General features: G+C 39.2%; 1 protein-coding gene across 2 annotated transcripts in view; it reads right to left on the minus strand.

Annotated features, from left to right (window-relative positions):
• LOC116320305 (membrane-associated guanylate kinase, WW and PDZ domain-containing protein 3) overlaps window positions 1-24,341 on the minus strand; it is a 124,528-nt gene extending 100,187 nt beyond the window's left edge. Inside the window, exon 1 of one of the 2 annotated variants that reach the window (XM_039612393.1) lies at window positions 23,388-24,341. In XM_039612393.1, the coding sequence (XP_039468327.1) occupies window positions 23,388-23,694 (307 nt within the window). In that variant the 5' untranslated portion in view covers window positions 23,695-24,341. The remainder of the gene's footprint in view (window positions 1-23,387) is intronic. The other variant, XM_039612394.1, reaches the window with a different exon arrangement.
• Between the last annotated feature and the right edge of the window lie 2,806 nt (window positions 24,342-27,147).

Here is a 27,147-nt window from a genome sequence, read left to right on the forward strand (position 1 = left end):
TCTCCAAAACCTGAAATGGACACACATGCAGAAGTTGCATTGCCAGCAGGGGGAGATAGTATATTTACAGACAAGAAGTCATCAGTCAGAAAAAATTTATGATTCCAGGGTCATTAATCACCAGAAAAGATTAAGCTAGTCATATAAATAACATACATAACATACAGCATATATATTTAAATGTGTTATTAATATCTGTCTGATTATTTTTATGTTGGTTTGAAATAAAATATCTGATGTTACCCATTTAGAAGGCACGGTGTTCGGTGTTAGGGTATTGACTGCTGCCATTTTGGGGGATTTTGGGAGCCAGAAGTTACCTAATAAGCTTACGAAGGTGAAACACTAAATTATCAGATAAGGCTAGGTTAGTGTTGGTTAGTAAGCTTTATTCATAAATTTAATTGGTGCATCATGCAGATGTAATGAACTAATAAAATACAATAATTTCAGTCACAAAAATGAAAGCATGCACTTTCCATTTAAAATTCATTTAGAAATTCCATTTAAAAATCTTTGGAAAGAAAGTAACACCACAAACAAGACCAAGAGATCCAGTTCAGTGACAATTTGTGGAGGTGAGGCCTGGCAGGCAGGTATCAGTAACTGTTACCTGTGTCAGCATGCCTATCAAGCAGCCTCACCCCTAACTTTGCATTGGGAAAATCTAAACCGGTGAGTTTTTTTTAAAAACACCAATCACCTCCAACAGTTGTTATGAAGGTGGAAACTATTGTGTCCACGGAACTCTAAACTGTTTTTTGTTCCAGGATCTAAACATGTTTTTAATGCTGGTAAGTTGGGCACGTTAACGTGTGGCTCGCTTCCAGGAATTGCTGCTATTTACACTTCCACAATGACTTCAACCAAGTTGGCACTTACAAACCAAGTGCTTTACATATCACAACAAAACAAACAGTGTTCTTCTTCATTCCTGGTTTTTCCAATACTTTTCTCCATATAGAGTACAATGGACTAGAATGCCTTTTATCTTCACTATGCACATGTACAATGAGATTAAAAGCAACTCCTACCCACCGCAGACATGTAAAACAAAAAAAGAAAGAAAAAAAAGGAGGGGGAGGGGTGCACAGTTCTACTGCTATATACATATTCAGGAATAAATACAGATTTTATATATACACTGTGTGTTATTGCACATATTAAATATTGCACAGTAATATAATTCCTTCATCCAGGTATGCTTTTACTGCACTGGCAGTGTGTTTGGGATCATTGTCATGGTGAAAAATGAAGCTGTTTCCAATCAGAAGCTTTCCAAATAGTTTTGCATTGTGGTTCAAAATCTGACAATACTTTTTGGATTCATAATTCCATAAATTTTGACAAAATCACAAATACCGCTGCCAGAAATTCAGTGTCAAACTATGACAGAGTCCTGTCTGTGTTTTACAGATGGCTGTAGACATGTTTTGTACCTTTCTCATGAGGAATGTAATATGAAACAGAATTTTGTCTTACCTGCGTTTTCTATTCTACAAAGGTGGTTCACTCTACATAGTGATGTGTGCTTTATGTAACCTGCTCTATATCAGATTAGAGATCAACAGGTTTGAAATCATCACCTACTGACCAATTAACTCTCCAGAAAATAGCATCATAAATTCCTGGAAGAACCTTCTGATCTCTTTGTGGAAAGTAGGAAGGTCTTAGGTTTTTCATTAGTGTCTAATGTCTTTGCGTTTCCCTCATGAGCGTTAGTAATGAACATAGACTCCTGGATGCAAGCTTATTCCTTGATTTTTTAACTGTTTGGGATTTTCTTTTGAGATTCAACTTGGGACAGGCTGCACATAAAAAAGTGCCTAAAATAGATTTTAGAATTGTTTAACTGCCAATTTATCTCCTATATGTGGACACAGCACTAGTTCATCACTTAAGTAAGGTGCTTTTTTATGCTTGAATGATTCATAGGTCAATGTTAAGCATGTCTAGTTGCCTCATTGCAAGCAAAATACAAAAGAAATGAGAGGTAGCGCAAGGCTTTTGTACAGCACGGTACATCAGGTAGAACTGGGCAATCTGTCAATTTCCTCTATCAAAAAAGTACTGAATATAGGATGCTTTTTTCAACTTTACAGAGTTACAGTTTACCTGAAAAAAAAAAAAGCATGTGTGAAAAATATGTGACTCTTCCCACAAAGATGCCTTTAAATTGACGGGCCATACATTCCTACTGTAATCTCTCAGAGGTTTTTTATACTGAAAATATTGAAATGGTGAATTCCTGTGTTTCAAAATCACAATCTTTAGTATTTACAAGTTTGTTATAGAGGGAGTATAGTCCAAGGTTGTTATTTTTTTTTTAATTTTCTCTCTTTCATCTCTGATAAAACATTTTTTAAATGGTAGTGCATTATTGCGTGGTGCAGGGTAGGGTTAGTATTTTAGTTCTGCGCTTAGGCAAATTAAATGCAGGTAGAGGTAATAGGCTGCTTGGATTTTTCCTATGCCTGTGTAAAGCTATTATAATAGGCATCAAAGTAAAAGTAGTGATAAGCGAGCATTGGTTGTTGCTGGAAAATGAAATCCAACTCTATCAAAGCTACAATTGCTTTCTAGACATAAACTGGAAGCCTCACAGAGTGAATCCACTACCATAATATGGCTGTAAAATTTACTTTAAAAACTCAATGCCGCTCCATGCAAACATGTGCTTTAGCAAGTTTATAGGGGAAGAAGGCCGGCGAGGGATTTGTAGGAAGGATCCATTTGAGTGCTCAGAAACACAACTGGTGTGGCTGGGTGGAACAGAATACCAAAGGCTTAATCACTGGTTTTATAAAGGAGGATGATTCAGAGCATTCTGTACACAGAGACAGGTAGGGCTTTGCGGTTCAGACACGCTGTGGAATTCAAATACAGTCAAATAAATCAAGTCACTTTACCCACACCTGATTCTCCATCTTGCTTTTATTATTTATGAAGGTGTTTCCTTTATAGTTATAAGCAGTAACACGAATTAAGACATGAATCCCATGAAAACACTTAAAGCAAAGACATCAGTCAGGGTTCTTCACTTAGTATCTTCACACGTGCATTTGAATTGACAAATAACCCAAGGCTGAATCTGTCCTGAATGCTGCAAGTTATATGGGCTGTCAGACTCCGGTTCATGTCCTTGAAGGGAGATGAAAAAGTAATGTAATCACTCATCCGTGTTGCAGTAATGTCTGACTTTAGATATATTTGTCAAAACCTCTGAGTTCTAAATATTTTCCCCCCCAAAAAATGTTCAAAGCTTGCTGCTTGATGGAGTGGAAATTTTAACAAAAGACAAACTTGCTTGTCTGTGAAGTAAGAAAACAGGTACAGTTTATTTTGGATAGAAGATTCTCAATTAAAGTTAATGTACAGTAAAGTTTTGCTTGATTGGCCAAGACCTTCTTGCTGTGAGGGGACAGCGTTAACCACCCACCACCCAATTTAACTAGATCTACATGTACACATATATAATGAATGCAGAGAAAAATTTAGTTTCATAAAAATGTGAAACCCTGGTCCTTCGGTGTACAATGCAAAGTTCATATTCAATATCCAAACCTGTCACACTGCTGCCATTTGAAGCTGAGCTTTACTGATGAAGCTCAATAGATGAATACACAACAAATGCTTCATGTACAGAATTGTTATTTTTCTCAGTAGCAGCCAGACCATGAAGTTATTTATTAGCTTTTTCCTCCCCTTTTTAAAGGTCAGTAAAGTAATTAAATCAGCTTACATACATCTATCCTTCTTCCACACAGATAAATAAACCCAAATGTTCAGCAGCAACGGTGCATGTCTAAAGGTGCTACTGGTTCAACTGGTTTTCATCAAAAAAAAGCTCTCTTGCTCTCTGTCAAAGTGCAGCTGCATGGATTCCACACATGCCACTGAGGTGTGTTCAGCCTGTTGACAACATGTAAGCCTTACCCTCCACATCAGTCTGACAAGCACTCATGATGTCCTCTACTCCCATAATCCTGAGCTCCTCCTTGGCCTGTCAATAAGCCTGTCACAGTGAGCAACATCCCTGTCAGAAAAAAAACAATGTCTCGCTGGACGGCTGAATGGACAGATGGATAGATGGATGGATGGACAGAAGGATAAGTGGATATATTTGTCTGTGTTCCTCTGTTAGGCCCCTCCAGTGCAACAGTAATCCAGTCTATTTACACAGATCAATTTTTGTTTGTGTTCCAGAGAAACGAAATTGCTTTGGTATGCGGCTGTGAGCCTGGGACATTGTGTGAAATAGCTTGCCAAATGGACTCTTTTCCCGGGTTGTATTGTTCTTCCAATCTTGCATCCTTTTACTGTTAATACAACCTAAAAATTCAAACTGCAGAGGTCTTCCCAGGGCATCTGACTCACAAATATAGAGATATAAGTCTGCAATGCTCAAACCAAATGGGATTTTTATCAATATGAAAATTGGATTTTGTTATTTCTTTTCACAAATCTCTCCAGAGTAAAATGTTTACTTTTTTCTTTTTTTTAAGTTTGTTTTTTTATGTATTTTTGGGTCTTCAAAAGAGAAAAATTAACTTGACTGACAAAATGAAACGTATCCTTGAAAAAGGATCGGCACTTTATGACGGACATTCGCAACTCCTGACAGTTCACTCAAAAATAAATATATTTTTTTCTTCTGGCCTTTTCTGTGACTTATCCGTGAAAATTACTTTGGTATGAGCTGCCCAGATTTAGAGATAACCACTGCAGAAATGTGTACCTTGTCTTGAGTATAACTGAAAAGTACTCCTTGCTTTGTGGTATTCCGTGTGGTGTCAGGGAACAAAAACATGACCTGGTTAAGCCAAAAAATAAACATATCCACATATTCTGCATTTTCATGCGGCAGCCTCACCCAACAAGAGCATCAATCTACCCATGACGAGAGAGTCGAGTTAGTGATAGCGTGACAAGATGGGAACGTTAATGGTATGCCATCGCAGCTTAGCTGTAATGTTGTCTAGCCGATGATTTCTTTCAGTTGGTATGTTTAGATTTAGAGTTTTTTAAATGTATTTTACAGATTTTAACACCAGAAGGCATCTGGCTCCATCACGTTCAGTAAACACAGACATTTCTTGAGGTGATATCTCAAATGATCTCAAACATGGGCATCCTATACCAAAAGGAGCGTTACAGGTCAGAGGATCTAATTGAGATGAATATATATAACTGACTTGTTGAGACAGACAACAATGCTTTAAGTTTAAATACATTTATGAGAACTGTGAGACATTAGGCAGCAGGATTCTTCATGCGAGGCTGTTTCTGTGTTTTGAGGAAGAGAGAAACAATACAAGCTTTCCAACTCATTCTTTTTTTGTTAATTGAATATCATATGAAGTGTAAAATAGAGAGGAGTCTGTAATTTGAAATTCACTTAAACGCGAGATTCGATTTCCCTTAATTTAATAATGCTCAAAAATGTATCCTCATAAGTGATTCTATGCATTATTGAGTATGACAGCACCAAACAAGGAAACGATGTGTCTGAACACTTATTTCACAATATCGGAGAGAGCTAAAAATGTCATTTTCATCATTCATATTTTAAATTAACTTTTAGAAGCATTGCCTCTGCTGGTCTCCACGTTGAGAAGCCTTTTCTGTTTTATTAACTGTTCAAATGTCAGCCTGGAGACAGCCACAATCACACACTCGCCATAATAAAATTAATATCGCTCTTGTCAGGCTTTGGTTCTCATTTCAAAGTAAATATTACCCATCACACTACATAAGTTATGTGAAAATAAACCTCAGCTTGATGGACAGCTCGACTGCCTTTTGCCGACTTCCATCTTCTACCACATCCAACCTAAAAGTTTTTTGTGTGTATGTGAACACATTTGTGTGCGTGTATGTGAATGTGTCTTTTTGGATTTGTTTGTAGCTACATTCATGTGTGGGTGAATGCCAATGGCAGGGCTGCTCAGCCAGGTATAAAAACAGTCATCCAGACAGACTGGGGCTCGGGGTCAGAGTCAGCCATGTCAAAACACAAACTGGCTCAGTCTGTTGTGAATCAGAGGAGAGATCATAATGCCACACTGCATCATCTGGCCTGAAGCGCCAAAGCGCAAACCCATCCCCCAGTATGAAAACTAACAACTTCGGAGGTAGTAAATAACTAAGTTTAACAGAGATTAGCATCCAAAAATGATTTGACCTATTTCAAAGTCAGTTTTGAGGTTTACAGTTATTCATAGGGAAATTTGTTTTTTATATGACAGTAAAAAGAATATATTTAATGTCTGAACTGAATGGATGGTAATCAGGTATAGTCAAAATAAGATTATTTCCATATGCAGTAGTTTATATTTGGTGGTATAGCTCTTTTTTTGGATCTTCCCACCTTCCCATGTATATAAACAAGAATGGCTGAAGGCAGCACTAAGACAACAGATATGACTGAGTAAGACACAGCATGAAAGGTGGAGATGGACTGGATGTGGGTTTCAAAGTGGCTTGTAATGTTCAACAACAGTGAGCAGACTAAAAGAACTTAAATAGCAAACTTTATCAGCTGAGCTATCAGCTGCTGTGGGTGGCATCAGATGGGTTGGGACCTGCCTGAAGTAACGGCATCTTTGATGTAATGGTGTTACCTTAAATGTTTGCAGAAAAACACATTTTTTACATTACGCACATCCTATCACTGATGATGTTAGGCTGGTGCGTATGTTACCGTGTATCCCATCTGCATCTGAATAAGCAGGAAAATAAACTGAAAATCAAGACACTTATTTCTTATTGCAGCCCTGTAAATGTATAGCTTTCTGTCACCTGATGCTGTATCAGTTTATACAATAAAGTCTTCTGTTGGTTTCACTGTTGTTCGAATCCCCCAACTAAACAATTGTTATGTGAGAAACCTAACTCCTCACTAAGTGCGTCTGCAACACAACAGGCCCGGACTTGTGCAGATGATGAGGTCATAAACAGAGAGGAGAAACAAAGAGGGAACCAACAGATCTGTATCAAAATTTCAGAGGTATAACCACAATTTGTGACGCATCACTGGCATAGCGCACACAATTGCAGACACAGACCAGAGTGCAACGGAGCAGAGAACAGCAAGTCCTTGAACAAAGGAAGAAAGTTAGCAGAGGAGAATGCTCCATTTTTACTTTTTATTGACCAATTTGCTGCACAGGCAGGCTAAAAGCCTGTCAGCAACACCTGCTTTCATGAACACAGAGCAGTGATGATTGCACTCACGCTTAATGCATGCTATATACAGAACTGACATGTTATATTTAGTGCAAACAACTATATGATGTAAAGTTTGTTTCAAATGCGGGTAAATCAAAGATGTTGACGCATCCCAATGTGAAAAAACAAATCCTCAAAGCTCTCACATACAGTAAGCAAACAAAAGGGAAGCAGCAGCAGCAGCAGCAGCAATGATGTCAAATTAGATTTTGCTCTCTTTTTATCCACACTGTTAAAACTATTTCAAAGGCTTAGTGTTTTACCTTAGAAACAAACTTTTATGTTGCTAGCTTTTATGTTGTCTCTAAAACAAAACAAATGCCCTAGAATTTTTAAACCTGTTCTGCCTAATTATGGTACTTAGTTTGCAACAGCTTTGCATTTCAGATGTTTATTTTATGCTTTGAAATGTGATTTTTTTTTGCTCCTTTTTAAATACTGGGCAGTTTCATCTCTACAGCTTGAATGCTAAGGTTTTTCTCCATCCACAGACACTGTGCAAGCTTGGATTTAAAATAATTTTATATAATTAATTTAAAACAGCCACTTCACGAAAGCATGTTTCATATTTAAATAAGTCTAAATTAGATGTTGATGGTCATTGTCGCTGATGGTGTTTAATCCTTAAACACGTCAAGAAAGCTTTCACCATTCTCAATTACTGTCACCCGAAATGCAGAGGTACATGATTGTGCTTTTAATCCAGTTCAGCTTTTATCACACCATTAAATATCTCTGTCTATCTGTCTATATGTACATATTACAGATAGAAAGATTGATACATAGAAATTCATATTAATAAACTATATAAAGAAGAAAGTAAAGCATTTTTAAATGTCAGCGTTTTATGGGTCAGGACCTAGTAAAAATAATCTCTCTATTATTTTGACTTTTAAAACTATAGCTATTGTACTCTGTTTCAAATGCTTAGGGAGTGTTGAAATAAGAGGTGATGTAAGACAGTGGTAAACATCCCCTTGTCCTCAGTTGCTGGAGATACAGTTTATAATACACAAAAAAAACTCCCAGTTTAATATTTGATGTTTCGATTTGTTCAGTTATATATTTTTTAAATTATTTGTATCCAAACTTTTGTAGAAACAGAATTGGTCTTATAAATGGGTTTAAACATCCTTATCGGTGTGTTGTGGTCATCTACAAGTTCAATCCTACAAATTTTCTTTACATTGACAATAAAAAGAGAAAAGAGAAAAATATTTCTGTGTTATTTCCCTGCAAGTCTAACAGAGAGCTCCTCCAGCAGCAGCTGCCACCACTCGTCTCCGCCTATTATTCTTACAAACTGCTACGAAGTCACATTTTGACAGCGGTTGGTTAGAGAGCCTGAAAAACACAACGAACTCAATTTTAATCAGTACAAGCCACTCTGATTCTTGATTTTAGTTTGTTAATCAACTGTGAAACATGTTCTATATACACAATCTAATACAAACACCCTCGTCTTCCTACTTCTTTCTGCATACATTGAGGAAAGCGCCATTACAGACAATGCCAGCCAAACTGGCTGCGTGAATTGTGGAAAATGTAAATCATTAATGGCTGATGCATTAAGATACATTTTTAGGGTAAATGACATCTTATTGTAGAATCAGAATTCTTAATCTCAAATGCTTAAAAATCTCCACATGGCCGTGTTGATGGTAGGGTTACTAGAATGGGAGCGCCTGCCACCCTCATACCAATACCAAAACTGTATATTATACAATAGCCTTAACCACAGCTGTTAACAACCATCGGCCATCTGTCCTTCCTCTGATGCCCTTCATCAGCCAGTCAGGATGACCGTGCAAAGCTGTCTGTAATCAGATTAGGCAGTGACTGGGTAACTGGGCCTTTCACATCCACCCATCATTCCATCCCACTGTTAACAACATCTGCGTCATGTGGAGCACCACGTGCATGCTGCGAAAGAGACAAATTAAAGTGCCAATGGGCGTGTGTGCATGTACACAGAGAACCAAAGTAAAGCAGATCTCCATTAACAGGTCCAGTGTTGATGCTTTCACTGTTCATGACTTGATAAAACACAGACATCTACTAATGCACATGCAAACACACACACAGACACAAACACAGTTACATGAGCATGCTTCAGTCTTCCCTGCCTTTGCAGTTGTAATCCAGGTAGCTGGCAAGCTGCCATCTTTGCTTTGATTAGGTAGCAGAGGTGCAACTTGAAAAATGGGATAAAACTCCTTTGGAAAAACATGATTTTTTTTTCCCCATCCAGATGGCTGGTTAAGCATTTCAGCAACAACAACCATCTAATTAACCCAATGATTACTTATGTGATCAGAATGAACACAGGGGAGACACAAAATGAGACTATACATCAATTAAAAACCAAACAGCTAGGATGGGCGAGACAAACGTATTTTGCATTATCACTGCAGTTTAATAATACCGTCTTCAGTGATGTACTTTTTATTCAGGGCCTTAAAATTATACTGAGGTAACAATAAATAATTTGTGGTGATAAGCAGCTGTGAGGAGATTATATCCAAACAGAGGCTGCAGTACAAACAGTGGTATTACAAGGGCAAGCCTAAATAACAGTCTTACAAATGATTGCATTCTTTGGTAAATTATCATCATATTTATTACCCAGTGTGATCTGAAAACTAAGAGAAGAGAAGAGAAGAGAAGAGAAGAGAAGAGAAGAGAAGAGAAGAGAGTGGTCCCCAGCTTTAACGTAATTTATCTCCATATAATTACTGAATCAGAATCTAACAGGTCTAATCTAACATCTTCACTTTCTGGGGCAGTATGTTACAGAGAAAGCATCACTGAGTCAAAGACGAACAGAATGCACTTAGATTATCTCACTCTTGACAGAGAAGCACAAGATACGGTGCATTCTGATGATTAGGTGCGCTGAGATAACCCTGAGACACAGAGCGCCTCTTGCTGTGAACCCTCTGGGAGCCGACATGTGCACACTTCACCTGGTAAAGGGCTCTACAGCCACTCAGATACTGCCTGCCATGGCCTGGCCTGATCCATCCTGTTTCAACCCTAATGTCTCATTGGCATTCAGTCACACGCCTGCAGCGAGCAGCGAATGGAAAGCTTGGCACTAGCTCACCGCTATTAAGATTCTACAAAGCCAGCCGTTCCCCTGCCGCCACAAGCACACAGCGAATCACACAGCCAAGGAATAATAAAAGAGCTGGGGGAAGGATAAGCGTAACAGCTGGGCCGCCAGTCACACAGCCAAGATACAGAGACAGGAAAAGGATTTTGGTATAAAATTTAAAGCTCTGCTATTCATAAAGTTTACAGGGTCATCGGCTTGATCCTCAGACTGCAGTACTGGCTAATGAAAATTATATACTCCGAGTGGCCAAATCACCAGTGTAAACACGTAATCGCACTTTCCCCAGTCACCCCCTCCATCCCACCCACTGTCAGCTGCAAAACCATACCGTGACCACTTCATGATGAGCCATATTACTGGCAAGCCTCCCATCATGAGCCACAGAGAGAGCAACCCACCGGCTCATCGCCCCTGCCTGTTTATGTCAGCCTATCAACATCTCCCCAGAATCATAAGCTACTTGCTAATCACCCTATGAAAGAGCAGACTAATTCAGATGTCAAGGCCCATTACCTGTGAGCAGTCTAGAGGTGACCTGAGCCCCTATCTTGCAGTGATAAAACCCCATTTTGAGGATAATGCACATTTGTATAATAGGAAGGTGGGAAGTGACACGTTGGCTAAATGTGCAATCACTGAGTGCAGCTGAAGGGGGTGCAGAGACAACTGCATGTAGCAATCATTGTTGCATAAAGATAACGTCCTTCACGCGCTGGGTCAGTCAGCGGCCGTATGGCTGCCGTGCCTCTGGTAAAATAAACAAGCCTCTCAGTCTGAGTGACTCCTCACCAGCCATCTCCTCTAATCTGCTGACACTGACAATGACGATCGTCATGCAAAAGATGATCCAAGCCACCGTCAAATTCAAGCCTTTATGTTGTTTCCTCAAATTTAGTTTCACATTTGCAGAATGTGACTAATGTACTCAGAAAATAATAATAATTTTAGTGCTATCACATTACAAAAACTATCCTTTCAGGATTTTTTTTTAATTCCTGGTATTATCCTGTAACACATAGGTTTCTCTCGGTTCTAGGAGACAAAATAATAACAGTGTTTTATACCATTTTATGATATTATTAGATAATGGTGCTTTCTAACAAGTATCTGTGCATTTACTGTATAAATAAACCACAGTTCATTTGGAAAAAGAGCAATGAATGACAGATTTCAATTTCATGTAGTAAATAAGGCTCATGGCCATAGTGATGGGGAAATAGGAGCAGAGAAAAGAGTTCTTTACAAAGCAGGCAGAAGGAACAGTGGGTAATGAGGCCAAATAAGATGCAGGTCAAAGCAAAAAATGACCATTTTTAGTGCCCATTACTCTTCGTCTACTCAGTCAGCAGTAAAGCCCAACTCCAATTGCAAATAATTTGTTGCTATTGGGGCACAGAAAACACAACAGATATATAACGTGATTTTATAACCCTGCAATAAATACATATTTATGGGGCCAGGATTAGAATTAGTCATTATATCGCTGTATGAGCGCTAACAGGCATTTAAGAAGACAACAGAGTCTTTAATTGGAACAGAGACTGAAAGCAGGGAGGAAGTGAAATCCCCCAGAACCTTACAAAGATAAAAAATATCCCAGAGGAAATTGTAGATACTGTAAACACCCAAATGCTATTTGTATGCTTTATGGCTTTATGACCGATGCTATTGTAAGCGGCTGTAGCAAATTCAATTAGATACACAGTTATATAGTGTAGAAGATGCAACTTCTATGAATGTTTTCTTTTTTTTCCATACAGGATAGATTTGAGTGGAAGTAATCCTCTCTGTATTCCCTGCCCCTCTTTCTCCCAAACACATTAAACAGTACCACTAGGACTCTTGACCACCACTCTCTGCTCGCTTGGTATTATATACAGTGGGGGAAATAATTCTTTGATTCCCTTGGAATTTGTAAGTTTTCTCACTTACAAAGAAATGAACACTCATGAACAGATATCCTGTCTCCTTCCATTAAAATGAAACTCCCATAAAAACTGTTCATTTCTTTGTGTATTCAAACTTACAAATTCAGCAAAGAATCAAATAATTATTTCTCCCAATACATAACCATAAGAGTTCAGATTTTCTTCCATGTCAGCTAATATATTCAGGTGCAAAAAAGACAATTTAGACTCAGTTCTTCAGAATGTATCAGTAACTTTGCCACGATACCCATTAAACAGATATGTATTTTAGTTAATATATTAATCTTTCTCTCTCTCAGGTCCTCCAAGGTTTGGAGGCCCATCTCCCCCCACCACTTCCCCTGCCGGTGGCGGACGCCCTCAGACATCGGTGCGTTGGTGGTTCTCTGTGTCCGGGGGTGGGCGCCCAGGTACACACCGGCTCACTCCTTGGCGGCTGCTTATCGGGGCCTGGAGCTCGCCGGGCCACTGGAGGCGGGTGCCTCGGCCCTCGCCCTGGGCTCGGTCACTCAGGCACAGCTGGCTGCCGGCGGAGCTCACGGGCACGTCACTGCAACCCCCCCTGGCTTCTGCTCCGCGGCTGCTGAGTGACCCCTCATCTGGGACTCTCCTCAGCTCTTTCTGGGATAGTGACGCAGCTGCCCCTCTGTTGGTCTTCCTTGGTCTCTTGTGTTCTGGGGGCCTCTGGATGTCTGGAGTTTTGATCTCCTCCATACCTGCGTCATGCCCTGGAGGACGGGCAGTGGCCCCCACACCCTCTAGCAGATCATTACATGAAGGAACCTTTTAAAAAAAGACAAGCGCGTCCATGCTCACAGGTGTACACACAGGTGATCACACACAAACTACACCCTTTTTGGCTCTTACCTCAAAGCACACTGTGCGCTGTCGATCTTACGTACTGCACAATAATGTTTAATATTTAGTATTTACTGTCATATTCCCATATATCATTGTGATGTTGTTTATTACTCTCGTTTTCTTCTGCTTGCTTTCTTCTTTCTTTCTCAACAGGTGATCCAGGTGATCGATATATGTATTTTTTGTCTGCTTATTCTGTTGGTTTTGGTTTTTGCCCTTTTTCCCCGTCCCTCTTCCCCGCTGTTTTTCTTTCCTCTTTCTTTCTCCCTTTCCTTCCCCCAGTCAAGTCTGTCCCGTATTCAGCAAGTGAAAATAAAATAAACAATAAAGGTGAATCAAATGGACCATTACGGCAAGGCTGGGATGGTCAAGTTTGGTAAAGTAAATCCGTTGGGCATCTTTCTTCGCCTTTAGACAATAATTCTGATGGCAAAAGAACCAAACGGGACAGGTTTAAAAAAAAAAAAAATATATATATATATATATATATATATATATATATATATATATATATATATATATATATATATATATATATATATATATATATATATATATATATATATATATATATATATATATATATATATATATATATTTTAATCTTTAACTGAAAGAAACCAATAATTCAAAGGTGGTTGTTTATAATTCTGATGAAATTAACTAGAAATTACAGTTTATCAGCCACTTCAACCACCTCTGCATCACTCAATACAAGCCTTACTGCAAATATTTGTATACACACTGTACATTTCACATCTGCACAGCAATCACCATGAAACACTCTTTATCACTGATCTCAAAACACAGAGTTGCAGCCTTAAACCATCTAATCAAGAGTCCTGTTTGCGTTGAGATTGTTGCAGGTGCTAGTGGAAAGTGTTACAAGAGCAGCACCAATTTGATTAAAGTGGGAATAATGAGAGGGCTGGAGACCAGGAGTCATGCTATGCCTTTTCACTGTATCCTACAGCTTTACACTAATACCACAAGATGCCACGCACTTACACATGTACACGCACACGCACAGTGGAGTATCCCGCTCTGGTATAAATGAATTATTGAGGACTTTGAGTAGGGGTGGGAGCAACTTTACGCTTGTTTGTGTTGTAGTCGCATTACGCCTCCTCCCACCTTCCCCTCGCCAGCTCCCCCCTCCTCCACTCCCACAAACACACTTTAAGACATGAGAGAGTGGGCCCTCATAGGATGCTATGGGATCTTGGCAGCTCTGCTTTGCAGTAACATTATTAGAAAAATGGTGCAATACTGCACTGATATTGCTCTTGATATCTTACATTGCCAAAAAACAAAACTACCATTTGGTTTGGATGCAGAAAAAACACATTTGCCAAAACTCCTTGTGATTAGAGACATTAATTTACCTCATATACTTTAAATATTTTTCAAAAAGATATGTAAAACTAGAACACATCTACAGTATCATCATTGTAGACATTGCTTGCTTTTTTAAGTTTAGTTTAAATAACTTTATTCTATTTTGGAAACTTAATTAATTTGTTCTCCCTGTCAGGGTTTCACAGTTTTTGGTGTTAAGTCTTTAGGGAAAAAATATGAATTTGAGGGCAAATTCAGTGTTTATGTAAAAAGTACCTGTTTAGCCTTTTAGTGAGAGAGTCTTACTAAATTTAGGGATATATTCCATATATAGTGGCACACATGTTCACAGTCCACACGGGGGAGGGTGGCACACCCACAAGCTAGCAGCCTCAGTACGAGCAAAGGATCAAAGCAGTAAAGAGGAAAATTATAGAGTCGAATGAAAAAGAGAAAGGAATCAATGTCATGTTGTCTGGTGAATTTTTTTAACATACTAGAAAACTGTATTACTGACATTTGTTTTGTTATATAAATCTGTTGTGCCTGCTCTTGTTTGGGAATGTAAAAAAAAAAATATGCCAGTTAAAGGTTAGTGTATAGAAATTTGTGTTTAGTTAATTATTTGTACCTTCTTCTAACAGCAGAGCACTTTATTTTCAACTATTTTCAGAAGAGCCTGTAACTTGTGGGAAACTAAAGATTTTAATTTCTTTTATCATAAAATAATATTTTACATTAAGAAAAAAGTTGTTTTTTTCTTTAGGCTGTGAGTTTTACTTCCTAGAAAGAAAATTCGAGTCTGCAAAATCAGTATTTGCAGGACAAACTGTGAAAAAAAAAAAAAAAAAAATGGAATTGGCTAAGAAAATTGCAATAGGTGCATCTCTAAAATTAATGCACATCATTGTAATCTGAATTTACAAAAACACATCTCTCTCTCTCTCTCTCTGCCTGTCTCTTTCTCTCTGCATGAGTGCTTGTGTGAGGTAAGACAGCAGCACTTCACTACAAACTTGACAGCTGCCTTAGGCACATATGGGAGATGGTTGATGAGAATCACAAAGGACAAACAAGCTGTATATCAACAAAGTGCCTTGTATGATGATATAGTGTAAAAGGCCAAATAGATACAAAAAGCAGGAATGGGTTCAAAAACAAAAATATTAATTGAAGGAAAAATAGACTTAGATAAGAATTTAAAATAGTTTGGGCAAATTTGAAAGATTATGTCTTAAAGCTTCACCTATTTGTACAACATTGTAAGAGACAAAACTCTTATAGAAATATATACATCTTACGCAAAAGTGAAGAGGGAAAGTAAGTACAGAGGCAGCAATAGAAATTAGTGAGGCATTAATGAGGCGAGGTTAGAAGGTTGACAGTATTCAACGCTGGAACAGCACTCCTGCTAATTGTCATACGCGGGTGCTGTGGCAACTGTCTTGTATTTATTGTTTGACAGTCTTGCTCAAATGTCCCTGTGCAGCACCAACAAACCCACGCTGGCTGATAAGCATGGTGATAGTTAAAACAACAGGATGGCTTGAGAAAAAATTGTTTGCTGCTGTGCTTCTCACTGGTAGAGGTTAAGTATTGCAAGTGTCAGATCATCAGCATCTGATTGTAGTAAGCTTTAAAGGGTTTTTGTCTTATATACCTTTAAATAACATTCAAATGAGATTTTAAAAAAAGTCTCTCTGTCAAAACACTTTTCTTAACTTGCGTTAAACACCATGCACAAGTGGATGGTGTTTAACCCTATTATACATAAGGGTGGTTATTGCTATAGCATTTTAAACACAGACCCCACATGGTCAACTGTTTAGGTTCAAACTAATATCATATACATTTCAACAACAATGTGATGGTTTGTCATGGCTGACATTTTCAACCTGCTAACTTTGGCAATCACCTGACTTTGCCTCTAGAACAGGGTCCAATGTTTTTTAAACGTACTATCCTAATTTGTATAAGATGGTATAGCACAAAAACTCTAGGAACCAATAATTACGTCTCCCTCAGGATGCAGTGTAAAAATTGATTCTTTAAGCTTTCGTCTAGCTGATTTTTTCCACTTGAGTTTAAACCTCTCTCCTCCAACAAGAAAAAGCTTGTGCATTTAACTTATCATAGGTGTTATTGCAGTGGTGTTTGTGACAATAAATACACTATTTGTGTATACTCCAATTTGTGCATTTATTTTTTAGTACAAGAATATTTTATCCATTAATATATATATACAATACAATACAATACAATACAATTTTATTTATATAGCACATTTAAAAACCCGAAGGCACACCAAAGTGCTTCACAGTAACATGTAGAGTCAACATAAATCAATAACAGGGTACAAATCAGGCACTAGCACAGACAGGATAGAGGCACTAACAGACCAGGAGATTTAGGTAAATACAAAATCTGATGAGACAAAAACAGCAGTAAAATTAATAAAAAATAATAATAAATTTAATAAAATCTAATAAAAGATTTAACAGATTAAAATTTAAAAGATTAAAAGGGTGTTAACTGGTCAGGAAAGCCAAGTCAAACAGATATGCTTTTAATCTTGATTTAAAGGATTGGACAGAATCCAAGGCTCGAATAGAAGCAGGGAGGCTATTCCAAAGTTTGGGTGCAGCTGAAGCAAAGGCACGATCGCCTCTGGTCTTCAGTCTAAGCTTAGGTTGGGCCAGAAGTAATTGATCTGATGATCTTAATGCACGACAAGGGGTGTGCAAATTATATTCTTATATTATATTATATTATATTCTAGTTTTCCCACTCTTTTATTTCCACTCATTTCAACTGCTGTCTTATTAACTACATAAGTATTTCATGTTACTTCAAATTGTGACTGGAACCCATGCATCCATCCATTCATTCAACCATCCATCCATCCACTGGCAGCAGGCTAAGCAGGGTATTCCAAACATTCTCCCCTGCCACATTTTTCAGTTCCTCTCGAAGGATCCCTGAGCATTCCCAGGTCAAGTGGTTCTGGGTCTACTCCAGGGTTTCCTCCCAGTTGAGCGTACATGGAAAACCTCCAAAGGGAAGCACGAAGGAGGTACCCTAACCTGATGCCTGAACCACTTCAGCTGTCTTCTGTTGACACGCAGGAGCAGCTTCTCTAGAAATGTTTGATCTCTATGTGACATTAAAGAAGCGTATCAACCAAAGCAGCCCTACAATGTCCAGTATCTCAGGGTGAATCTCATCCAGTCATAGTATCTTACTCCCAGGGAGCTTTAAACTACCCTGGTGACCTCTACCAGTGTAACTGGTGAGGCATTCAAGTCCTCAGGCTCTGCCTTCTCCACATCAGACATTTTGGCAGGATGTACGAGTTCCTCAAAGTGCTCTTTCCATGGCCCAACAATATTCCAGTCTAAGTTAGCAGTTCTCCTCCCCAACTGAACATGCCCTAAGCCAAGCCCTATTTAACCTTCCTGAGTTGTTGGCTTGTTTATGGCCTACTAAATATGCTCCTCCACAGTCTCCACCAAACTCCTCCCACACCCAAGTTTTTGCTTTCGCAACTCCTGAGGACGCAACCCTTTTGGCTGGTGCTTCAAGAAATCCCCCCAGGCCAACCAAGCCAGTAAAACTTTCTTCTTCAACCTGACGGCCTCCTCACCACCAGTGTGCACCAGCAGGTCCTCGGTACCTCAGGATGACCTTAGAACAACAAGTCTTCCCAGCCGCCTCAGTAATGGATATTTTAAACATTGCCCATTGGGATTCTAAGTCCCCACCTACCTCCAAGATGCCATAGAAATACTTCCAAATATGGGATTTAAAGACCCTACAGGCAGGGACCTGCACCACAAGTTCCCAGTTTGAGTTTTTCAAGTCTATCTAACAACCTTTCCCACCATCTGGACCAACTCACCACTATGTAGTGATCATCTGACAGCTCCGCCCCTCTCTTCACCTGAGTGTTTAAGACATACAGCCTCAGTTCAGATGACACAACAGCAAAAGCGATCAATGAACTTTAGCCTACGGTGCTAATGGTATCAAGCAGACTTATGAGCCACTTTATGCTTGATCATGGTGTTTGCTATATTCACCAACGCCTAGCATAGAAGTCTGATAACAAAACCCTTCTCTAGTGGTGACTGGAGATCACTCTTTTAATAGAATCATATCAATAGTGAAAAGATCCAGCTCCATGACAACATCAAGCAGATTTTATAGCCATTTTTACACATGTAATAACAACTCCAGTTGGATCGGAAATTGAACAGTCTTTTGCCTGTCAGCTCCTTAGTACAAAGTCTGTGTGATGTCCGACTGCACCCATGTGGCAATTGCACAGGTAATTGTCCAGTGAATTCACAGCAAGTGGACAGCGTTTCCTTCCTTCTGTCCTATTCTAACCAGGCAGCACCCTGACCTTACCAAACTAAATACTTCCTGTAGTGAGAAATCCTTTGAAAGACACTATTTCCAGGGCAACTTCAGACAGATTCCCAACCCTGTTCTCCCAATGATGTCAGAAGTTTATTGTATATAGTTAAAAGAAAAGCTATGGTAGTAGCTAAAAGCTGAGTTTGGCTCAGTTTGTCCATAGTAGGTTTGAAAAAACTTTCTCTAAACAACAAAACCCTATTTTAGCATATATTTCCATGTAGCATTTCAGGCTTTCCAAGTCATTTCAGAACAGAATGAGAATCAAAGTGAACATTATGCCGGCTTTTGTTGTCGTTACAGTTATGTCGCCACTGTTCAGCTGTGAGTGAAAAATCTATGTGCTGTTACCACACAGTCATATATGGCAACACTAAAAACATACACTGTGATAATAACCTTTATAAAACTCTCTAGAGGAGTGATTTTTATTTCATTTAAAAGAACTGAAAACCAAGGAAACCTGTAAAGTCAGGGAAAAAAAAAACAAGAACTAAAACATTACAGCCTGCTTTAGAAAACAGCAGCAATTAGGTACGAACATGAAACATACTGTACAAAACCACAGGTAAGGCTCTTTAAGCCCATCTATTTGAGGATAGTAGATCTGTGATGTTTTTAATAAATTCAGAAGGAGCCAGCAGGCTGGCTGATGCAATATTATGCTTATATTTCATATAAGTGTCCAGCAGAGATTTGTGCAGTTTCATTTTCTATAATCTATCATCTGCATTACCTCCATTTTAAATTATTAATGAGGTCAATGAAAATTCATCAGTGCCTACAGTTTATTGCATGTATCAGCACAACTTTTTCCTCATTAATTTTTTTCAGCCAACTAACGCCAATGTGATTAAGAATATTTATTTCCAATAAACAATACAGTCAGATATTTATTTGAGATCCTAAAGCAGGTTGCACAAAGCATACAAAGCAAAACAACAGCAGCAATGAAAATCACGAAAGAAGTTCATAAAGTAACGAAATAATCACCAAAGCATTGATCATCTAACAACAGATCACCAAGATCAGTTCCCAAGCCAAAGCAGATTAAAAACACAGCTGATGTCTTACTGAATCTGGATAAAAACACTCATAATCAGTGTCAAGTCACTAAGAAAGTGCTATTTAAGCCTTAAATTACGTTGTTACACGTCCTGTTCCAAAGGAGCGATGTGCACAGTGGCTCTCTGGCTTCATTCAGCTGATTGTCAGAAACATATCTGAGGCAAGAACAGATGTCTCTAGTTATTTGACCAGGCTCTCTGGACTGATGTATTCCCACTCTCACTCAATCCCTCATTTTTTGCAGCCAACTGCAAATCTCTTTGCAACGACAAAGCATCGCCTGTCAGGAAGATGATTCCATTGAGAGGCACTTTCTGATATGAGAGGTGCATTAATGTGATTAACCCACACTCATTATTGCTGCTTGATACAGGGGCTTAGGGGCTCATGTCACTGTGTATTTTTCTCTATTGGCATCAACAGCAGGTAAATGGAAAATATGCTACTGTATGAGTAGAATCAGGTAAATCAAACTGTGATCAAGAGCAGGCAACAAAGTGTTATCAATAGCAGAATTACTGCAGCTTTGTATAAACTCAATTATGTAATTTGGGTTCAAAATTGAAAGACAATAAAGAACAAAATTAGCCTTTGAAACTCTGCAGCTTACAGGAACAGATGAATTAAGCCATTTTGCAGACGTGATATGTTTCCATTATCAGAGGAACAATTAAAAAATATTGAAATCAATTAAGATAAAATGAATATCATTTCCAAATCAAAATAATGTTATTCACACACCCCAGAGATGTTTGAGTATTTCACTCAATTACCATTTCATTAAAATAAACCTGTAATCTAGTGACTACTGTTAGGTTGCATGACTATATGTATTACGATTTCCGTCTCCAACTGCCGTAGACAAAGAACCAGGGTGCATCAATTTTAAAGCAAGGCCTTGTTTACATGCGTTTCATACATTCACATAGCTAATATTAGCCTTCCAAAAGACAAATGAAGGCTTGTTGCACTAGCGCCACTGTGTACTCCAATGTGAAATTATTCATTTGATGCCAGAGTCATCATCTATTCGGCTGCACATAAATGGTTACAGGTTGCAAGTATGTTTGATTGCACAGTGACTGAAGCTGCAAACATATAGGAGGCACAGCAGAAAATAACTGTGCAGCGGAAAGGGAATTCTGGGATGCCAATCATAAAGCTTTTCATCAGACATCTTTTCCGCTCTTTAGCTGGGGGTCCCGGCAGAAATAGATTCCTGTTCTGAGCGCAAAGCTTCTAATAAAGGCATCTCCTAGCTTAATCAAAGATACCAAATGGGCACATCCAGCTTGTGGCATGTTGTTAAGTCTTAGCAAAGGCATAGTGTGAACTTTGCTAGGGTATGCATGTGAGCATGTATGTGAGAGAGGCTTCTAGGCAGCCCCTAGAGAATATACTATAATGCACCAGAGCAAGCTATAGAAGACTACTTGAAATACTTTCTACAACTCTTTCAGCTCACATTCACTTTTCGATCAATAGCTAAGAGAGACATATCCCCCCCACAGAGAGGGGGGGTATGTCTCCCCTCTATCATTTCCGCGAGAAATGTCCTATCATTTCTCGCATCTCCCCTCGATCATTTCCTCAAATTCCCATTTCTGTCTTTGCACCTCCGTCTTCCCTCCTCACTCTGCCCCACATGTCAGCTTTGTAGGACGCCCATCAGCTCCAGAGGGCAAGACAGGAAGAGCACAAGAAGAAACTGGGAAGAGTACAGTAGAACATCTGGCAGTCCCAGGGACTCTGTCTGCTACTGCTGTCCACTATTATAGTGGCTTAGTGGGCTTGCTAGTAACAGCTGATCTAGGCCTATTGCCTCCATCAGAGTGGAGAAAATCCACTCGCTAACTCAATTATGCAAGAGATGTGAATTAAACATGAAGCTACCTCATAGGAATGTATACACACAGCACAGATGTGCACAGATACATAATACGTAATCATACAATATAAGAATCCCATCTGTATGCTGATGCCGGGGGGCTTCGTGAGGTCTTCTTTGCTAAAGGAACAGTGAAGAGCATGTTAATGAATGAGTGTATGGGCATCTAGGTCAGACTTGTAAGGATGACAGTGAAGAAATATGTGACAAGGAATTTTGCCATCTTTGCCACCTATTACTTCCCTGTGAGCTTTAAAGACCAAAACAGCCTTGCGTGGGAGTCGAGCCTGGAGCAAAGGCAGAGCCGATTTTCTCCCCGTCTCCCTTTATGTCTCTCTCCTTTTGCTTTCCTCTCTCTCCCACTGTGTCTCTCTCTCCTGGCCTTGCTCTATCATTCCTTCATGCCCTTTATTAATCATCCTTGGTTAGTGGGGCAGAGAGCATGGTGTAAGGAGCTCTGCAGAGTGTAAAGCCATGAAATACACACACCTTCATGTGCATTCACACTAACAGGCTCTGTATTCATAGATCTAGGCAGTTTTGCCTTTAATCTTTTACTTATAAAAGATATAAAACGTTATTAATTTAAAAATGCTGAAACACTTCTAAGTATGAAAACACTCACATGCACACAGACACACCACAAGTATGCATGTGCACACATACAGCTGATCTTCAGGGATTCTGGCCTGAGGTCCTGAGGCTCAGCTGCTGCTGCTGATGTAACCTTTTCAACAGCCTTAGTAGTTGTTGTTTAGACATTCTAGCTCCAGCATGTAGTCAAAGTAAAGTCATCTCCCTCTCACTTAAAATCACAAAGCTGCCCTACCAGTGTCACTAAAACCCTTTACTTCAGGTTGGGTCAGAGCCACGGTGCAGCAACAGCAGCATTACCAAGCCATCCCAGCATTAAAGCAAGAGTTGGGATGTTGAAGCAATCATCCTTAGAAAGCTGGATGGGGAATGATGGGACAGTGGGATAAAACACAGAGCTGTTACCCACCCCAACTTCTGTCCAATGGGCAGCAAATAAGCCTGAATAATGGGTGGCAGTAATTAGGCCTTCTTTCTATGCATGTAAGTGCACTTAGCTTAGAAGCTACTGGGCTACATTCCATTATTACCATTATCACAATTTGCTCTCCCCGAGAAAGTAGTGAGCGAATTGGCCACTTAGATGCTCCGAGACAGCAGGAGATTTATAGTACAAGTCTGGGCTGTCCTTTAAGAAGTGCAGAATTATTTAGCTGTGGGTAGACAGGGATAGACTAATATTTTTTCTTTACTTTTCTGATTTATTTTGAGGTGGTTAATACATGTTTAGATTGTAAGTACCAAAAGAATTTAAAAACTAGTTATATCAATGTTTGTGTAGTTGTGATGATCATCATTATTGAGTCCTGCATTACTTGGTGTACATAAGCATGTGGGTAGTTAGGATTAGTGTGTGTCACCTATCAAAACGCTCATCTTACAAAAACAGAAACTCGAGTTGCACACCAGCAGTAGCGATGAGGTTTGAAAGTAGTGGACGCACCTGGTTTGACGGTCTTTAAGCGAATCGGTTCCCGAAAGTGACGAATGACAGCCAGTGTGTCCCGGTTTGTAAGTCCACTGACAGGCGTCCCGTTCACCTCCAGCAGAACGTCCCCGTAGTAGGGAAGCTTCCCTACGTGACACACCAGCACGTCCAGTTTCATCTGGCCCAGGTAGGGGAACTGTCCAAGCTCTGCTCCTCCGAGGACCTCCACCACGGAGCCAAAGTCTCCCAGGTTCCCCCATGACACGGCGCACTCCACCACTTTAGTGGACCAGTGTTTCTTCTTCTTCAGTGTTCTAGACATGGTTGTCCTCTTTTCAAATAACTAACAATCTAACTGGTAGGAGTCGCCTCGGCTTGTTGTTGTTAAATGAGCGCGAAGTGATGCGGCCTAATAAACCCTCGTGAGTTATTCTCGCGACCTGCTGGGAATTTCATCTTCTTGACATTTATGAGGCTTATCTTCACCCGTGAATTTGCCGCTGAGCTCTGTCATCCCACGGGCTTATGCTCCGGTGTGCGCACAGTTGCCTTGGTTTCAATAATTCCGAGCGCTTTTTGTGCGTAAAACAGGAGAGTTGACTGCAGCGATATGGTTAACCAGAAGACAATCAAGGTTTTATGCTTTCCATTGCTACTCTGGAACCATATCCGCGCTTTCCCTCGTCTCGTAGAGGAGCCTCAGAACGTGAAGTAGTAATAAAAATATAAACAGAGTATATTTTTACTTACTCAGCGATAGATCGTGGAGTGTCTGACGCTGAAATTTAGTGCGTCAATGAGAAATCCCTCATACCTGTGGGTAGGCAGAAAATAGACGGGCGGCAGCGCTTACCGGTTGGCGGTTTACGCTTTTGAGATCCAGCCCATGATGACTGAGCTGAAAGACATCTGCGAGCGTTTGTCTGCTACAGGTTTGAACACACCTGGCACCGTCAAGAGAGATGTTGCCAAGCTCCGAAACTCCCCTTTTACGCTCAGCAGCAGCAGTGTTTTCTAGACTCTCAAGCTGGCTCCATCCTCTGGTGTGATGCGGTACAACATAAAATAGAAATTAAAAAAAGAAGAAGACATGAGAACTGAACAACATAGGCTACTGTAACAGAGCAACAACGATTAGAGTAACCTGATGTCATCTTAGATCCTGAAAAAACGAACAAGTTCAGTTTATTTGTAATATTTTCTACATAAAATGAGACTCGTGCTGTTGTATTCGGTGGAATAGGTGTGTCATATCGGACTAACTAAAATGCACAAGCATGTAATCCTAATATTAAGCATGCAAAATAAATTACATCTAATTGTGACCCTGCGTTTGTAATGAATGAGTTATGCTTGGGGAGGCAATTTTTGGTCTCCAAAATTAATGTCTACACTGCGCCACCTACTGATGTAAACAGTTCTGCACCAGCACCTTTAGGTGCATTTTTCACAAAACACAAACTACAGGAGAGAGTAGACAAAGATTAGGAACTGACAAAAATCAGAAAAACATGAAATGACTGTTTTCATTTACTTGTAGAGGCAGCAAAAACAATATTACAGCGCACCCTGTGGTACAAAAATAAACCTTTAAGACGTTTAGATTATTATCATATAAATAACTCTGCTGCTGTAAACCTGACCTTTTACTCAAGAGAAAACTGCACTCCCACCTACATCCAGCCCCGCAGATTTCATCTTCAGAACATGGGTTTTGCATCATACGTTTACATAAAAGTAAGTGTGTTGATATACACTCTGTGAGAGTATAACACCTCTTTTGTCTTTAAATGTGGGATTTAAATAGAATGTATGTTGATAATACAATGCAGGATGTTGGAGACGTGGTTTAGTGTAGCTGTAAAAGTGCATTAAAGCTTGCATATGTTTCCTTATTTCTGGGGATGAGTAGCTGTTGTTTCATGGTATATTGAAAACATTTTCAAAACATCTTCAATACAGTGTGACAAATTTTGACAAGTTGTGTCAAGTTGACTAGTTGGACAGTGAAATGTTACTGCCATGTAAGGATGTCAGTAGAGTTCATTAACTGGATGACTGGAAGATGGGAACTACTGTACCATCAGTAGAACTTATGAATCTGCAGTTGTTTCTGTTCTCTGGATATGATCCATCAAGTCTGTGTTTAAATACACAGTTGCCACCCTGGACATTGTGTTGAAAAATTCACCGGCTAGTAAGAGATGATTAACAGCATCTTTGATCAGGACCAGGGAGTGCAGCAGAAATCCAAACAACCTCTACACTTTAAAGGGCTGAAGAACTGTCCATTTTAATTCCACTGTTTCCTGGGATTCTGCTAGATATATGCGGGTGGGGACAAAAAAGAGGCCTTTTTCTTGAAGTCGGGACTTATGACAAACTAACATTTTTAAAATCCCATATTAGCTGGCTTTGTGTTGGCTTGACATGACTAAATCCAGATTACAGATGTCGTGGCCTTCTAAATCGTTCCATGGCGTGCCCAGAAATCATGTAGTTTCTAAGACAGCTGTGCTGTAGTTATTTGTAACCAAAATTAAATCCTTCTAGCACATGATTTCATTTTTCTTCCAAGTTGCCTACTGTCAGAGTAAGGAAAAATACCATAACAACCAGTAGAAACTACTACTTGAAGTGTTTTTCATTGAAAATTAAATTGATGGGGTCAGATTTGTAAAAAATCACAATCAATGTCACATATCATTATGAATTCAAACTCTTCTAAGATTCACATAAACCATTTCCAAAAGAGCCCTGAACACTATATTAAATGTAGATAGAAAATAATCATCTCCTCTCATATTTATTCACAGACAATGTAAAAAAAAAATTGAAGTTGAAGTTATTTATTTTTTATTTTATTTATTTGTTATTTATAGTATTATTTGAGAACCCAGAACACCAGTTGCCATGGCAGTTACATTTTGAATCATTTTCCCTCTATTATTACTTTATATAGGATTCCAGCTACTTAATGGTTCTTTGTTTTACTTTTCCTTTCATAGTCCTTCAATTTAAAACCTGAGCTGTGCCAGTGTAAAGGTGCTGAAAGTGCTTTGGTATTGTCTTGCTAAAATAAGCAATCTTTCCCGAAAAGGATGGGATCATATGGAGGGCAACCTATGGTGCAATTCAAGTATGAATATATGAACAATAAAACGAAATCCTTACAGTCTAACATTAGTGGTGCCCTCACAAATGTGAAAGTTGCTTATGCCATGTGCACTATTGCACCCGCATATCACCACAGATGGCTTTTGAAATGTGAACTGAAAAACAAAATTGAATAAAATCAACTGCCTTGTCTTACAAGATGGCATGAAGGAGCACCAGCTAACATTATCACTGTAATCGTTCATCCACAGTATCACACTCCAGCCGAAAGTGTTCTGGGAGGGATTTGGGTAGTGCATTTCTGTGTTGATTTTGTGTTCTCTGCTTGCTTGTTTGTTTTGCCTTGGATCCACATGTTTCTGCATTTACTTTTAATTGGTTATTCTAATTGGGCCTTGGTAGCAGCACCATGGCAGTTAAGAAAATGTAGTTGATTAGACTTCCATAAAGGTAGCATTTTAACCTGGGTCTCTGTAAATAACCTTTGAGTATTCATGCTCACTGACACACACCTTGCTAGTACCACGCTGGACTCTTTTTGTCTTAAGAACTGCCTAGCAATGTTTGTGCAGGAAAATCCCAGTGGATCTGTAGTTTCTAAAATACTCAGACCAGTCCGCCTGGCATTAACAGCCATGCTATGTGCAAAGTCATTTAA

Source organism: Oreochromis aureus, linkage group 5 (genome assembly GCF_013358895.1).
Source record: "Oreochromis aureus strain Israel breed Guangdong linkage group 5, ZZ_aureus, whole genome shotgun sequence".
NCBI lineage: Eukaryota > Metazoa > Chordata > Actinopteri > Cichliformes > Cichlidae > Oreochromis > Oreochromis aureus.